This window comes from Triticum dicoccoides, chromosome 5A (genome assembly GCF_002162155.2).
Source record: "Triticum dicoccoides isolate Atlit2015 ecotype Zavitan chromosome 5A, WEW_v2.0, whole genome shotgun sequence".
In the NCBI taxonomy this organism is placed as follows: Eukaryota; Viridiplantae; Streptophyta; class Magnoliopsida; order Poales; family Poaceae; genus Triticum; species Triticum dicoccoides.
Genome location: NC_041388.1, coordinates 90,086,787 through 90,101,839, shown reverse-complemented (window position 1 = coordinate 90,101,839; position 15,053 = coordinate 90,086,787). Strand labels below are relative to the sequence as shown.

The 15,053-nt window shown below is 42.3% G+C and overlaps 2 protein-coding genes across 3 annotated transcripts; one reads left to right on the top strand and one right to left on the bottom strand.

Moving 5' to 3' along the window:
* The first annotated feature begins 6,439 nt into the window (after positions 1-6,439).
* On the top strand, positions 6,440-10,429 carry LOC119299596 (heparanase-like protein 1). Of its 2 annotated transcripts, none has more exons than XM_037576782.1 (10): positions 6,440-6,771; positions 7,403-7,654; positions 7,746-7,782; positions 8,186-8,369; positions 8,593-8,741; positions 8,844-9,074; positions 9,173-9,362; positions 9,449-9,574; positions 9,662-9,761; positions 9,869-10,429. In XM_037576782.1, exons 2-10 carry the CDS (start codon positions 7,445-7,447, stop codon positions 10,253-10,255), a joined length of 1,614 nt encoding a protein of 537 aa, XP_037432679.1. In that variant the 5' UTR covers positions 6,440-6,771; positions 7,403-7,444; the 3' UTR covers positions 10,256-10,429. The 2 variants fall into 2 exon arrangements, with proteins under 2 accessions (XP_037432679.1, XP_037432678.1); XM_037576781.1 differs by having other exon boundaries at positions 6,441-6,771; positions 7,434-7,654.
* Positions 10,430-10,763: 334 nt separating this feature from the next.
* On the bottom strand, positions 10,764-15,047 carry LOC119299595 (probable galacturonosyltransferase 13). The gene is made up of 6 exons (XM_037576780.1): positions 14,684-15,047; positions 13,637-13,695; positions 13,397-13,552; positions 12,644-13,231; positions 11,960-12,262; positions 10,764-11,423 (listed from the first exon to the last, which is right to left on the bottom strand). The coding sequence occupies exons 1-6, from the start codon at positions 14,892-14,894 to the stop codon at positions 11,133-11,135; spliced, it is 1,608 nt and encodes a 535-aa protein (XP_037432677.1). The 5' UTR covers positions 14,895-15,047; the 3' UTR covers positions 10,764-11,132.
* Positions 15,048-15,053: the final 6 nt, after the last annotated feature.

Below are 15,053 nucleotides of genomic sequence, written 5' to 3'. Positions count from 1 at the left end.
TCCCCCTTTTCCCTTCCCTAGCCACATGGGATTTTGAGGACTTGGTGCGCCTGGCCCAATAAAGCTAGGGCGCCTTCACTCAGCCCATGCCAGTCCTTGGGATGTGGTGGACCCACTTGTGGACTTCCGGACCCCTCTGGAATCCTTCGGAAGCTTCCTGGTACAATACCAAAAAAACTGCACCTTTTTCGGAACCGAAAATATGACTTACCATATATAAATCTTTACCTCTCGACCATTCTGAGACTCCTCGTGACGTCCGGGATCTCATCCAGGACTCCTAACAACATTCAGTTACCAATCATTAAATATCCCAATACTACTCTAATGTCAACGAGCGTTAAGCGTGCGACCCTGCAGGTTCGGGAATCATGTAGTCATGACTGAGGCCTCTCTCCGGTCAATAACCAATAGCGGGACCTAGATGCCCATATTGATTCCTACATATTCCATGAAGATCTTTTATCGGCACGATATCAAGGATTCGGTTAATCCCGTATGCAATTCCCTTTGTCTAGCGATATGCTACTTGCCTGAGATTCGATCGTCGATATCTTCATACCTAGTTCAATCTCGTTACCAGCAAGTCTCTTTACTCATTATGTAATACAAAATCTCATGACTAACTCATTAGGCACATTTCTTGCAAGCTCTTTATGATGTTGTATTACGAGAGGGCCCAGAGATATCTCTCCGTCACATGAAGTGACAAACCCCAGTCTCGATCCATGCCAACCAAACAGACACCTTTGGAGATACCTATAGAGCATCTTTATGATCATCCAGTTATGAAGTGACGTTTGATAGCACACAAGGTATTCCTCCAGTATCCGGGAGTTGCATGATCTCATGGTCTTAGGAGTAGATACTTGACATGAAGAAAGTTATAGTAATAAACTGATATGATTAGGAGAATGATGTGATCTCATTATCAAATGACAACTCATGTCTATGGTTAGGAAACATAACCATCTTTGATCAACGAGCTAGTCTACTAGAGGCTCACTAGGGACACGGTACTTGTTTTTGTATCCACACATGTATTTAAGTTTCCGGTCAATACAATTCTAGTGTGAATAATAAACCTTTATCATGAATAAGGAAATGTGATAATAACCAATTTATTATTGCCTCTAGGGCATATTTCCAATATATAAGACCTACATGAGTTGCCATGAGTGGTGACTCATGACAACACGTGTTGTGATAGACAATGCATCGAGGGAGATGGGTGTAGGACCTACATGAGTTACCCATCCTATGTTATTGGAGATCCCACGAACTAGGAGCTGAAAAAACAAGCTACTGGTTAACTAAGGAGAGTAACCTTACTAGCCGACTCCGTTGGAGATGCAGTATTCTTAGAACAGTATGGTACGTTGACTTTTTTCTTAATGTGCTCCAAAGCTTGTATAAGCAAGATGCTATCATATAAAGCGATCTCTGGAGGAACACATCTATATGAGCCCGATAGCTGGTCATAGTCTATGAGATTGGGTGGTGTATAGCAAGCTCATGAATAGGGCAGGAGTGTGACTAATATATTCCACCCGAGGGGTCAGACTTCCACAGCCTAGTACTAGAAAGACATTTGGTGAAACTTATTTATGCCAAATTGTCAATTAAGGCATAGTACATTGTTAGTTGTGAAGGAGTGTAACTACTTGCTCTAGGTGGATGTTCAGTCTTAACTGGTCTCCACTGAAAATACTAATATACCAAAACAATGTTTGTAAAAGAGGACAACATAATGGACCTTCGAGATCTGGTGGGGGATTGTTGAATTATGAGGTGGGCTTTAGGCCGATCCAATAATTTCATAAAAAACTCTAAGGGCTCATGTGGGTATTATGACTAGGTGATGGGAAGTTTAGTACCATACCGCTAGTGAAGGAAGAGTTTGGCCTCTTTATAAGGGTTCCTCTTCTATATGTTATTGAATCTTGAGAAGAGGAGTGGTTCCCGTGCGCTCCTCTATCGCCGCCCGCCTCGCAATGCCTCACGTTGCGCGCGTGTCGTCTTTTGTGAATGAATCAAGCTGTGCTCATACCTATGTCATATGTACGCTTATTTTTGCCGGCCAGAAATAGAGAGTCCGTAACAGACGAGACACGAATCTAAGACGTTAGATTGTGGACGGTTGCCGACTCAAACGTGGTTCCAGCCCACGTCTCCCTACCTGACTGCGCCTATATATTGGAGGTGTCGGCAACCCTAACCACTGCGAAGAATAGATCACATCTGCTATGCTTCCACGTGCAGTGCCCACCGTCGTTCCACTCTACTGCTGCCGCAGGCGATCCCATCCCGTCCACAACATGCACGGTTGTACGAGAGAGCGGGCCTCCGAAACCCCGTCTCTTGAGATCCTGTACGGGAAAGAGGTGATTAGGATTTTGGGGAGCATCTCCTATGCGATTGCTTGTCGCCGTTCGTCTACGACCACTACTTCGTCTGCATTCTCATTGCCTTCATTATCAACATGTCCACCGACGCCGACAAGCTCGTTGCTAAGAAGAAGGCTGCCGAGGAGCCGCCACCGCTGTCACGGCTTCGGCCTAGCCTGCTGGATGGTTTAACTCGTTTATCCCACTCCTGTTTATTTCCGTGTGCACAGGCTATTTACGTAGATACTTGTACTATATGTGTAGTACGTGCGTATCAGATTAGATACCGGTATGTGATCAAAATGTTCATGCCATGTTCATGATTTATTTCTGGATTGATTCAGTCAGAAAAATTGCTAATATACTAAACACCACGTCGCCACACAACGTCGTCGTCCTACGCCAGCACCCGTTGGGCGGAGCGGAGAAGAGGCCCCGCTGTTGTTGTGTCGACCGGGCTTTGCCCGTTAGCACCTGCCGGTGCGGGAAGGGAGGATGGGAGGACAGGGAAGGTTGGACCGACGGCTAGGGTTTCCCCCCATCGCTCTCGCGTCACTCAGACGGAGGGGGAAATAGAGTTTTTAGATGTTTTTCCATGATGATTCCCTCTTCTTCCGTCCTGCTTTGCTGCAGGGTCAGTGGCACCGGAAGTTGACACGTTTCGCGTATGCTGAATCAAAATAGCATTGCTCCAACTCCTTTTGATCATTTTCTCGCTGGCTTGACTGGACCTTTGACCATGGAGTGGCTGGGTCAAAGCCTGACCAAGTCGGTCAAAACCAAGACCTAGCTGAAACATGGCGCTTGATGTCCTCGTGCCGAAAAACAATTCCTAGGTCCATTTCACGTCGACGGAGCCCTAATTTGGATTTACACGCAGCCGAAGAGTTCCACGTCCGTCCCAAACTAGCTTCAATTATTTGATAGACCGAACGCAACGGGGAAATTGGATTTATGTTCTTAATTTCAGGTATTGTCAGGAATTAATCGAGACTTCAATGTCGAAGAACAGTGGTGCAGTTGTCTGTCACGGTCGGCCGATGCGGTGAGCAATGGAGGCATCCAAAATTCCAAATAGATCGCTGTTATTGGATTTTTTATTTTTTATTTTTTTGAGAAGGATCGCTGTTGCTGGATGTGCATGCCTAGTGTGGCATGCTCTTCATCTGGACCACTCCTTCCACCAGTCATCTTACGCCTACGCCCAGACAAAAGCAAGAATCTGGTCAGACCAATTTGAGGAAGAAAAGCATGCGTATGCGGATCGTTGGTGATCCGAGAGACGAGACCTATTGGAGAGGATAGGTTTTGGGTGGCACGATAGTGAGCAGTTCCGAGCATATCCACTCGACAAGCAAGTTGCGCGAAGAGTAATGTGGAGAGAAGCTGCGTACGTGGGTCACTCCCTCCACTTTTGATTCTGTTGTCGCTTTTAATCCGCATTGAAAATGTGTGACGTGGATTAGTTGATCTCTGACTTGGACCTCCGTTCGCCCTAGAGGCATCACGTCCTCCATTAATCCTTTGATCTTTCTTCAAGTCAGGGATCATTACAAGTTCCCTTTGGCTTTCTTCGCGTGCGCCTTATCTAAGATTGATGCTCTCCTTGGCCACCATAAGTACAAGATTATCATAGTCATGACTTCTTTTTTATTATCATCATGGTCATGACTTTCCCATTTTCCTTGTTGTTGTTGCTGCTGCTGCTGCGAGAATCATGGTCATTTTTTTAATTTTTTATTTAGAAAAGGAGAATGACTCCCGGTCTCTGCATCTGGGAGATGCATACGGCCACTTTATTGATTATTCTCGGGGACCTTACAAAGTATTACAATAATATGCCTGAATCCGCCATCTTGGTAACATATGCCACTACTCCTATCCATATGATAAAGGGGTGCTATCTGGGCCACATACCCGGTCTACTCACCTAATCCTATCATCAAGAGCCAGAATCCCCAGCCGAGCCACATACCGGGTCTGGGGCATAAACTGGTCTGACGCACTCACATGTGTCGTCGCCGCCATCTTCCACAGGTCCATCTTCAGAGCAGATATTGAGACTTCTACCTTGTCAGGCCACTTCATCATCGACGCCACCTTGACCCCAGACAACTACCTCCACCTGCGCGAGTCCATCACCGCGCATCGGGCGCCGAGTCTCCACTGCACCACGCCGCCGAGATCCGCTGTCATCAATGTGAAGGATGAAGTACCGCATGACTCATGGTCATGACTCATGGTAGGATTTTCTTACTAATAATTTTCCACATCCAAGTAGTTTTGGAATACTCTTACTGTTACATTGTCAACGCCCACGTTATGTTGCAAATGCTTTACATTGGCCGATGGAATGCCATCTCCGGACCCACATGTATGCCGCCCCAAATAATACCAACCTCACTACACGTGCTACATCTGTACTACCTTTGTCCTGATTTATTGATCATCTTCGTATTTTGTGCCAAATTTTGATCATGGATTTAACTGATAAAATGTTAATGCATGTCATCAAAATTTATAGTGTTGGATTCATATTTGAACATAATTTCTAATGGTACTATTTTTTGTGACATGCATAAACATATTGTTAATTAAATTCATGGTCAAAATTTTACACAAAATATGAAGTGGACCAATAAAACCAGGATGAAGGTAGTAGTTGTGCCCAAAATATATTTGACTAACAAAATATAAGTTATATGTGACAAAACTTATATTGTTGGATCCATATTCAAAAGAGGTTTCGAATTATGTTAATTTTATGGTTTATAAATTATTTTTTAGTTAAATTAAAGGTCAAAGTTTGACCCAAAATAAACCAGGTCAGAGGTAGTAGTAAATGCACATGCACAATACATGTTGATATTTGGCAGAAAACTAATTGCATGTTGATATTTGAGAGAAAATTAATTGCAGACACTAGGTAAGATATCAATTACACGTCAATTATATGGATAGTGTTGACATTGATATTTGATATGATATTAATTGCACGCTAAACATGTTGAGCCATCGCCATTGGAGCAATATGGGTCGTTGGATTGACATGGTTTGACGGCTCAGATTTGTTGAATCTGCCTCTTTGGTCAAACATGTTTTCGCTCATCCTTTCGTACTCCCTCCGATATCTTTGGTATCCAATCAATAGCAATAAATGCATGCTTGTAAGGAAATAAATATCAGTCAATCCCTTATCTTTGATAACCCAATAAAAAGTCAAGTAGCAAATAAATATCAATCAATCCTTATCTTTGATATACCCCAATAAAGAAAATCAATCACGGACACATATCTATCTTATCAGTTTAAAAATGACAAAAAAAAACTATACTTTATAACCAAATCATAATCCTGTTTTATCTATTTTATTTTGCATGAAAAAATATCCCATGGTCCTCTTATTGTGTTAAAAATAATATTTTGCCCTTGTTAACGCACGGGCACATACCTACTCCCTCCGTCCGGTGAAGAGTGTACATCTAGTTTCAAAATTTATCCACAAAAGAATGTACTTCTATCTTCCCATGCACTTTAAGGTGAGAAAAATACTTCTCTCTTATCACACGGTAATCAAAACCAATAGCAATACACATGGTCTTCTTAATTTCTACATGCACTTAGCTCATTGGTGATTGGATAATTAAAGAGGAGAGAGATGGTAGTTTGCACTTTTTCAATGCATTCTTACTCAACTCCATAATTTGTCCTAAAATTTATAGATGTACATTCTTCATCGGACGGAGGGAGTAGTCTATATCTATAACAATATTGAAAAGGCGAGTTACCGAGATCTAACAGCTCTCATCCATTCAGCCGCATATATCCAATGGCCAATATTGCCTAATATCAAAGCAGTAATATTCGGAAAAGGAATCTGCTAGCATCACTCTCACATGATCAATCTAATTACTCACAGAAAATGTATTGCCGGTCAATACGAAAAAATAGCTTGGGCTGGGACCACAAAAGAATTCAGTGGCGGGGAGTGAAAACATGTCCATCTTTTTTCAACTTCTGCAAGAAGCGCCATCGTCTCCAGTGTTCAGATTTGGACCGAAGTAATTAGCTTGTCGTCATACCGCTGCTGTTTAATTAGGAGAGGCACAGCTTTCTCCAGGGGAGTAGCTTCAAAGGGAGATATAAAGAGGACCGACCTCCAGATTTTTCTTCCTTCAAGAATCTCTCTCTCTCTCTCGGAGAAGCACCACTCGACTCTTCGCAGCCTCTGACAAACGGCGCCGGCGACGGCGAGGATCTCCGGGAGAAGGACGATCCGCTGGGCCCCATTCTGGGACCTGTGACTCTGTTCTTCAAGCATTCTTTTTCCTGTGACCCTCCGAGCGGGCTGCGGAGCATCCCTTGGCTTGGCTGTGATCTCCAGGTAATTAATGGCCCTCGTCTCCGTTTCCGTTTGCTTTCGCCTTCTCTGCACTGCCTAGCTTGCAAATCTGCAGCAAATCGCCACTGCGCCCGGCTTGGTTTTAGTTGCTTCAATAGATTCGATACTGTTTAGGTGTATGCTGGGAAGGGAGTTGGTGTAGTTTAGTTTCATCCTCTGAACCACTGGTACTAGAGCCGTAGAGCGTGTTCTTGCTCCGTTGGAGGTTCAGATTCAGCTGGGTTTCGATGTGCTCGAATTTTGAGCGGAACAGGTAGTACATGTTTGTAGATCATTTCTTCAGTATCTTTGGGGCAATTTTTTTTAAAATATATATAATTTTCAACTTTACTCTCGGATTGATAAAGTTTAAAATCTTGAAAGAAATATGCAAAGTGGAAAACATTTTTTTTAAATCTGAGTTAAAATGGCGTTTCATCAGTGACGAGTCTTACATGAATAAAGCTAAGCTGATAATGAATTGACCTGTTAAAACTTGGAAAAAGATGACATATGGAAGAAAAATGGACCTGTGGCTGTCACTTTCAGCTATGCTAGTAGAGCAGGAATTTGGACCTTTCCATACCAACTAATCACGTTATTTAAAGAGCATGATAAGCCTGAACCGCTCTAGTTGTCTATTTGGTGGACAACATCATTTGCAGGTGGTGAAAGCATGAGGTTGTGGTCTCTCCTTCTTCTTCTTGTTTGCTTGCCTACGCTGATCCTGTCGGAAGATTACTCCGACGTAACCGTCATCGTACGGGGCTCCAAGACGATCGCTGCGACCAGTGATGAGTTTATTTGCGCTACCCTTGATTGGTGGCCTCCGGAGAAGTGCAACTATGATCAGTGCCCATGGGGAAAGGCTTCTATCTTGAATATGGTAGGTCCTGAATCCCAGTAATACTCTCATTAATCAAATGAATTTGGATTTTACGCAAATTACTAACTTTGGTCTTTCTCCGAATTTCCAGGACTTGACTAATCCGTTGCTAGCTAAAGCTATCCAGGGTTAGTGTTCTGACCCTTGTCAATTGAAGAGTTTTCTACTTTTCAGTTACAACTCCCCTATTTTCTACTGTAATTTGTTCCCCCACCTTTCAATGAAAAGAAACGCAAAGTCTTTGCGTTTTCTCGGAAAAAGAAAACAACTCCCTATGGAGGCTCAGTTTATTCTTAAATTTTTAGAAGGGTAAAATATCCTTGTGAGTCATTTACAACCTAGCATCTAACAATAATTGAGCTGCCACTCAAATATCCTTGTGAGTCTTCACTTAGCAAGTTTTTCCTTCTTTGTGTAGCTAGTTTCTTCACTTTTTTGTTTACCGTCTTTTCATAATGGCCTGGTTTATGGTCTTTATGACGCCTCATCTTCTTCCCCTGATGAATATTTCTGCCGAATTTATTCTTGTAGCTTTTAGCCCACTACGCATCAGAGTCGGAGGCTCCTTACAAGATCAAGTGGTATATGAAACACCAAATTTAGGATCTCCATGCAGACCATTTACAAAGGCTTCAAGTGGCTTGTTTGGATTTTCTAAAGGATGCATAACCATGGAAAGATGGGATGCAATGAATGATCTGTTCCTCAATACAGGGTGAATGCCTTTGCCAGTTGCTTATCTTTAGGAATTTCCATCTATATTTTCTTCTAAGCGAGTTGTGATTGATTACATCAGACTTCTGAACGTGCAACACATATTATGGGATAAAGTATTAGTGCATTAAAAATACACCCCGTCATCTTTCTTTTAAAATCTTAGCAGTGTATAATAATATATGCAGTGCATTTTCTAATTATTTTTTGTTTAATTCCTTCAGTGCAGTTATTACTTTTGGTCTTAATGCACTTCGAGGGCGAAAGCAGATACGTAAAGGTGTTTGGGGAGGTGCTTGGAATTCAAGCAATGCCCAGGAGTTTATGGAATATACTGTTTCAATGAACTATCCTATTGATTCATGGGAATTTGGTAATACATTGTCAAACCCAAAACTATATTTACTGCTCGCAAAGCAAGGAACATCTTTCATGTGTGCAAAGCGCTATATAAGTAACTATGCTCATTCACTAGGTAATGAACTGAGTGGAAGTGGAATCGGTGCAAGCGTGGGAGCTGAACAATACGGAAAAGACCTGGTTGCACTTCAAAAGATCGTCAATCAGTTATATGAAAACTCTAGCAAACCATTGGTGCTAGCCCCAGGAGGATTCTATGACAAACAATGGTTTGCTATGCTCCTTGACGTCTCTGGGCCAAATGTTGTCAGAGGAATGACTCACCATATTTACAATCTTGGTGCTGGTGAGTGTTTTTTCAGTTCTTGGTAGTACACCTTGATTATTTCTATTTTTTCTCCTATATCAAAGATGGCACAAGATAATTTATTCAATCTTGATTAGGTAATGATCCACATGTGGCCAATAGAATCTTGGACCCGCAGCATTTAAGCAGGGTTTCAGACACATTCAGAGATCTCCAGCTCACGATACAACGACATGGACCATGGTCGGCTCCGTGGGTCGGGGAAGCTGGCGGAGCATATAACAGCGGCAGCCGTACCGTTTCCAATACTTTCCTGGATAGCTTCTGGTAATTACTTGTCAGAAGAACAAATGACTATCACGGCCATCATTCTTCTCGTGTCTTCTCATCCTGAAATTTGTTGTTTTAACTAGGTATCTTGATCAACTTGGTCAGTCAGCAAAGTATGACACCAAGGTCTACTGCAGACAGACTTTAATTGGAGGCAACTATGGCCTCCTCGACACCGATACTTACGTGCCGAACCCTGATTACTACAGGCAAGTATCTGTACTGTATATTCCTGCCAGAAACATACTTTACCGTTTGCATATGCTTCAGATTACTAAACTTTGATAAATGTTCAGTGCCTTGTTGTGGCATCGACTAATGGGGAATGGAGTTCTTTCCATAGACTTCGGCGGTACTTCATACTTGCGTGCCTATGCGCATTGCGGGAAGCAGAAGGTAAGAGTGGCCCCATGAGATTGATTTAGGCTTGGTAAACATAGCAGAGTGCTGTGACTTTAGTCACTGGTTGGCTGATTGGTGTGCTCTTAAAATGTTCTTTTCAGGGCGGTATCGCTCTCCTCTTGATCAACCTGAGCCAAAACATGGGGTCCATGGTCACCGTCAGGAATGACCTCAATGTCGGCCTAGCGCAAGGGCAGGGGATAACAAGGGACAGCTCCTTTGTTCATGGCCTGAAGAGGACGGTCTCCTGGGTCGGGAGCAAAGCCTCCGATGGGCTGGAGAAGAGGGAAGAGTACCACCTGACAGCTCAAGACGGGAACCGTTTTGCGCGCACCATGCTGCTGAATGGAGTTCCTCTGGAGCTCACTGAAGATGGTGACATCCCTCCGATGTACCCGGTGCAAGTTTCTGCCAGTTCACCTATCTATGTCGCGCCGCTGTCCATCGCCTTCGTCGTCTTCCCAGATTTTGAGGCTGATGCTTGCTAGCGATGAACTGTAGTTTTTAGATAGGATACCATGCGAGTTTTTCAGCTACAACAATATAGCGCTTCTCAACTATACAAATACTGAAAATGATTTGTGTTGATGTGTTCTGCCCCAATTGGGCCACCTATGTTCAACAAATTCACAATAAAGAAAAGCTCAAAAACTTTCTCCTGATATTTATCAAAACTTTCAGAAAGAGGTTGTCTCCTACTTTATAAGAAAATGAAGAACAAGAATCATACAGATTCAAATAATAATTTGGCTGTAAACAGAAATTATTATAAACTGCTGCTGTTCAACCCACCAACCAGCATGCATTGAAGTCAATGCTTCAACTGTAAACACTAACAATATGGCCAAATGACTGATGCTGTCACATGCAAAATAACCTGAGAAATCTCAGATAGAAAAAACCCAAGACATGGAATGAAAAGCAAGTATTTCATTTGAGATGATCACCATAAATATATCAGAAAGACTGGGTGCAAAATGTACAGGGATGTTTTTTGCAAAATCAAAATTTGACCCTCTTCACATGGTGAACTGTATACTCACTCTCCAGCAATTACAGTAGTGATGGGACTATCATCAACTCTGCCAAATCAGGCAATTTATAATACTCCATCAAGTACAAAAGAACCATCCTAAACAATAGTGTAATTTCATGAGCTATGATACAAATGGAATAAACAAAAGGAAAGGGATCCTCGTGTAAATGGGAACAAAACATTCCTTTCTATTCATCGAATATGCTGCATCTGCACATGTAACCAATTATGTTCATTCCCTGGATACCCTTCGATGCCGGTCTCCAAAATAACGAATTTAATTCCACTTAATTTACGCCTTTATTTGTTGAATCTTTTGTCTCGCCAATCTACAACTGAGGCTCCATTATATGACAGTTCCTTACAAATTCATTCGAGTAGTTCACATGTTTCGTCCAAAATGGTTGGAGATGTTTAAAACCAATGTCCAGCCATGGCTTACTTTGTCCATTGTAATGTATAACTGCTGCTTTCCGAACACTAGAGATATCCGTCTTCTCCTGATACCCCAAACCTAAAAGGTGCCAAGATGGATCGATCGGATGAACATGGCCTTTAAATGCTATAAGGCCAGGTGGCAAAGTTCCAAGCCTCCAAAGCGTGAAGTTTGACTTCAGATTCTGCAGGCAAAAAAAATACAATGAATAAGACTGGAGCTCTCCAACATGAATTTAAAATTTATAATTGTTTAAATATAGAACAAGCAGAGTGTCAACTATCATGTGAAGCAGAAAGCAATGCTAATAAAATGGAATTCAGCACCACGCAGTACAGCTATACTTTTTCAGCAGCGAAGACAAAATCTCCAAATATTTGAGAAGTCAGTGCTCTATACAGTTTAAGTTAGTGCAATTAGAAACTTATGGTCAAATAAGGGGCATGGTGGACATCCAATAGTTGCAAATTAACTTGTTATACTGAAATGGCAAAAAGAAAAGAAATGCATCTATAAATAACTAAAGATGTACATATGAAAATGGCAATAGTGATATATATACTCCCTCCGTTCACTATTATAAGATGTTTTGGATATTTCAATATGGAGTACATACGGACTGAAATGAGTGAACAAACACACTAAAATGCGTCTATATACATGCTATTCAGAAAAAAGTTAGAACATCTTATAATAGTGAATGGAGGGAGTACGTTTTACCTCCTTGACCCAATGGTGGTATTTATCTTTAATTGTTGTCTTCCTCCATGCAGCAAGGTCAAAAATGTTCATGCCATACGCCCACGCACACTCCAATGGATCAAAGTTGGTGGCAATGAGCGGATGAGAGAAGTTAAAATAATTCCTGAACCTCTTAGACATCACCCAACTATCTCCACCCCTGCAAGTCTCAACAGCTCCATTTACCTTCCCAGCTAGATCAATATCCCAAAGTGATGACAGGTCACGTTGGACAACAACATCATCATCAAGAAATACAACCTTGCTGAGGCTTGGGAATAACTGCTTTGAGCAATTGTAAGTGTTATTATGTGATTGTGGATATTCAACAAAAAGAAGCATTAACAAGTACGCAGTTATGCACTACCATAGAGATCTTCTCTACAGTTGTACAAAATTCCAAATATCTAAAAAACAAAAGGAGAATGAGAATTTCCAACTAGCTATGGAACACTTTCAAATGCTATACATTTCTGCAAAAGGTATTTGGGTAATATTGGTTGCCTCTTGACACCAAAAGACCACACTAAAAATATATTCACAAGTAGCCAATCCTATAGAAAGGAAAATAAATATTTGCAGTTGAGTGTTTCACCACATCATTCTATCACATTTCATACATGCTAATTTGTTCATAAGATAGTTAGAAGAAAGTTCTTATACCTCAGGCAAGTATATACGAATATGATTGAGCACAGATGTATATGTTGGACTTCCTGCCTGCAGCTTGGCTGCAAAAACTCTCGGGCTGTCACCTGCAGTGGTTCTTGCAAGGTGATTTCCATGGTAACGACTTCTGGCAATGTGCTGAATTTCTATAGCCTCAAGAACTGGACCATTTTCTTTCGTCAACCATTCAAATTGGTGGACACCCTTCACCTCAATAATGGCAGGATAAAGAGGATTCAATGCAAACCATGAATGCATGGCAGGATAGGTCTTCTTGTCAGTAATGACATGAAAGACTATCCTCTCAGGCTTCAATGCTGATCTAACTGTTGATCTGACCACAACCGAAGCTGCAAGGATGTTGTCTGACGCTAAAACAAAGTGGAAATAGGAGTTGTCGGAAAGACGCGGGACCAACTCAGGGGGTGGCAGCTGTTTCCTCGCAAGGGCATTTGAGGAGTATACGTCAGTTAGACGCAATGAAAGGCAGTAAAGGCCTTTAGGAATTGCGATTGCTGCATAATGTTTGTTTAGCTGCTCTGACAACCTGGATGATCTCAGTTCCTTATCCATGGTCTCCATCTGCATGTCATTATGTAAACAATAAGGTTTGCAACTTGCTGAACAAAGAGGAGTGGATGAAAGGTAAAACTTTATGTTACTGATCACTAATTGCATCAGTGATGTTCTTTGCGTTTGACAACTTTAGGTGATCACTATACAACATTTGTAGGCATCAATGCTTACCGTGGCCTTCAGCCTCAAAGCAAATGACTTCAAATCATAATCGTTATTCTTTGTATCCCAGATGAAATCATCAAAAGATTCTGCCACTTTTAGATCAACAGGAACTTCCTCCGAGTTTATTTCATCAAGCATCCTATACAGATCTCTTACAAGCCTCTGCACATTCCAGTGCAGCGATCGATTAAAAATTAAATAAAACATCGAAAGGATTAAAGGGAAGTGCAAAGCACATGTTAATACCATGGAGCCATCTTCACCCCTACCGAGAAGACGTGGACTTAACCGTCTGCCCAGACAATCTGGTAAATGATAACAATCAGTGATGAATTTGTAGCAAGTGATTGACTGGACAAATTATACAATCTTGAATAAGTTTAAGCATTGAAGAAAAATTATGCTTGAGAAGACGGCCAAATAATGAGGGTGGAAGCACGTAAAATAAAATAATCGTCATCAAGGTATGATAAATAACATAGGTATCCAATTCAAGTAAATTAAACAACAGAACAGAAGAGAAGATTAAAATAGGAGATACAAAGCCATTGGGATGCCTAAGATAATAGGCCCATATACATAACTGATCCATTTTCTCTGGGCATAACATTTAGACCGGACTCCTGATTTTTCAGAAACGATGGCAGCGTTCCTCTGGGTGTAGGATTTCAGTGTTCTACTTAGCTAACTAAGGTTCTCCGTAGCAGTTCCCAATTCTAAACATCAGTGCAAGATATCGATGCTTCCTGTAACATAGAAAACTAGAGTAGTTGCATATATCTATCATTAATGGCTTACTGTACAAATTGTCTGCGGCTTGAACAAAATATGCAACTAATTCCTCACTGAACAATCAAGGCAAGGTGAAGAAAGAAACACTTTAAGCTTCTTCATAAATCATAAGCATCCTCGTGTCTACTTATCTTCTATACAGGAGACTAAATAGGTGGTTTCCGCAGCTCAATGAAACTGTAAACGGTTAATCAGCCTACTAAGCACATATGCAGCCACATAAATGGCCTAAACGACCCTAGACTGTAGTAACGGAAAGTCGTGTTATTAACCACCAATGCAGATGCAGATAGCAATGTACCATAGATTTAGGTCAAACCCATCAAGTTATTCACCGACGAAATTGCTGCAAAAGTCACATCCCACAAGGGCATTGCGCATCATTTGTCAGCCATTATGTTGTCTAAACTCTAAAGCAGATAAGATCTCAAGCCACTACATCATCCCAAGAATGGAAGTAAAAGCACAAGCGGGCAGGCCAGGCGAGCCAGGGTTGCATACCTAGGGAGGAGCACTTGTTGAAGCCCTCAAGGGTCATGACGGCGGTGAGAATAAAGACGAAGGGAAGGAGAAAGGCGAGGATGAGGACGGTGTGGAAGACGGTCCGGTACGAGAAGTGGCGCGCGGCGGTCTTGAGCTTCATCAAGTCTAGCAGCCCATTGCTACTGGAGATGGTGATGCTCCTCATGCTCGGCGAGAGCCGGATCTGCATCGTCGCTCCTCGTCGCCGCCGGCTGCGGCTCCTGCTCCGTCCTCGACAGAGAATCCAGCGAGCATCGGCGGGGGCCGCGGCAGGCCGCGAGATTCAGAGACGCCATGACGGCAGCCCGGGGCAGGAGGGGGAGGAGGACGCGACCGCCGGCCCGGCCGG

Bases quoted from the DNA above. Each gene is read 5' to 3' on its own strand.
- LOC119299596 (XM_037576782.1), top strand. From the start codon at position 7,445: ATGAGGTTGTGGTCTCTCCTTCTTCTTCTTGTTTGCTTGCCTACGCTG. The intron at 7,783-8,185 runs GTTAGTGTTCTG...TTATTCTTGTAG, and splicing joins GCTAGCTAAAGCTATCCAGG to CTTTTAGCCCACTACGCATC. The intron at 8,370-8,592 runs GTGAATGCCTTT...TAATTCCTTCAG, and splicing joins GATCTGTTCCTCAATACAGG to TGCAGTTATTACTTTTGGTC.
- LOC119299595 (XM_037576780.1), bottom strand. From the start codon at position 14,894: ATGCAGATCCGGCTCTCGCCGAGCATGAGGAGCATCACCATCTCCAGT. The intron at 13,232-13,396 runs GTAAGCATTGAT...AATGACATGCAG, and splicing joins CTTTGAGGCTGAAGGCCACG to ATGGAGACCATGGATAAGGA. The intron at 11,424-11,959 runs GTAAAACGTACT...TTTTGCCTGCAG, and splicing joins ACCACCATTGGGTCAAGGAG to AATCTGAAGTCAAACTTCAC.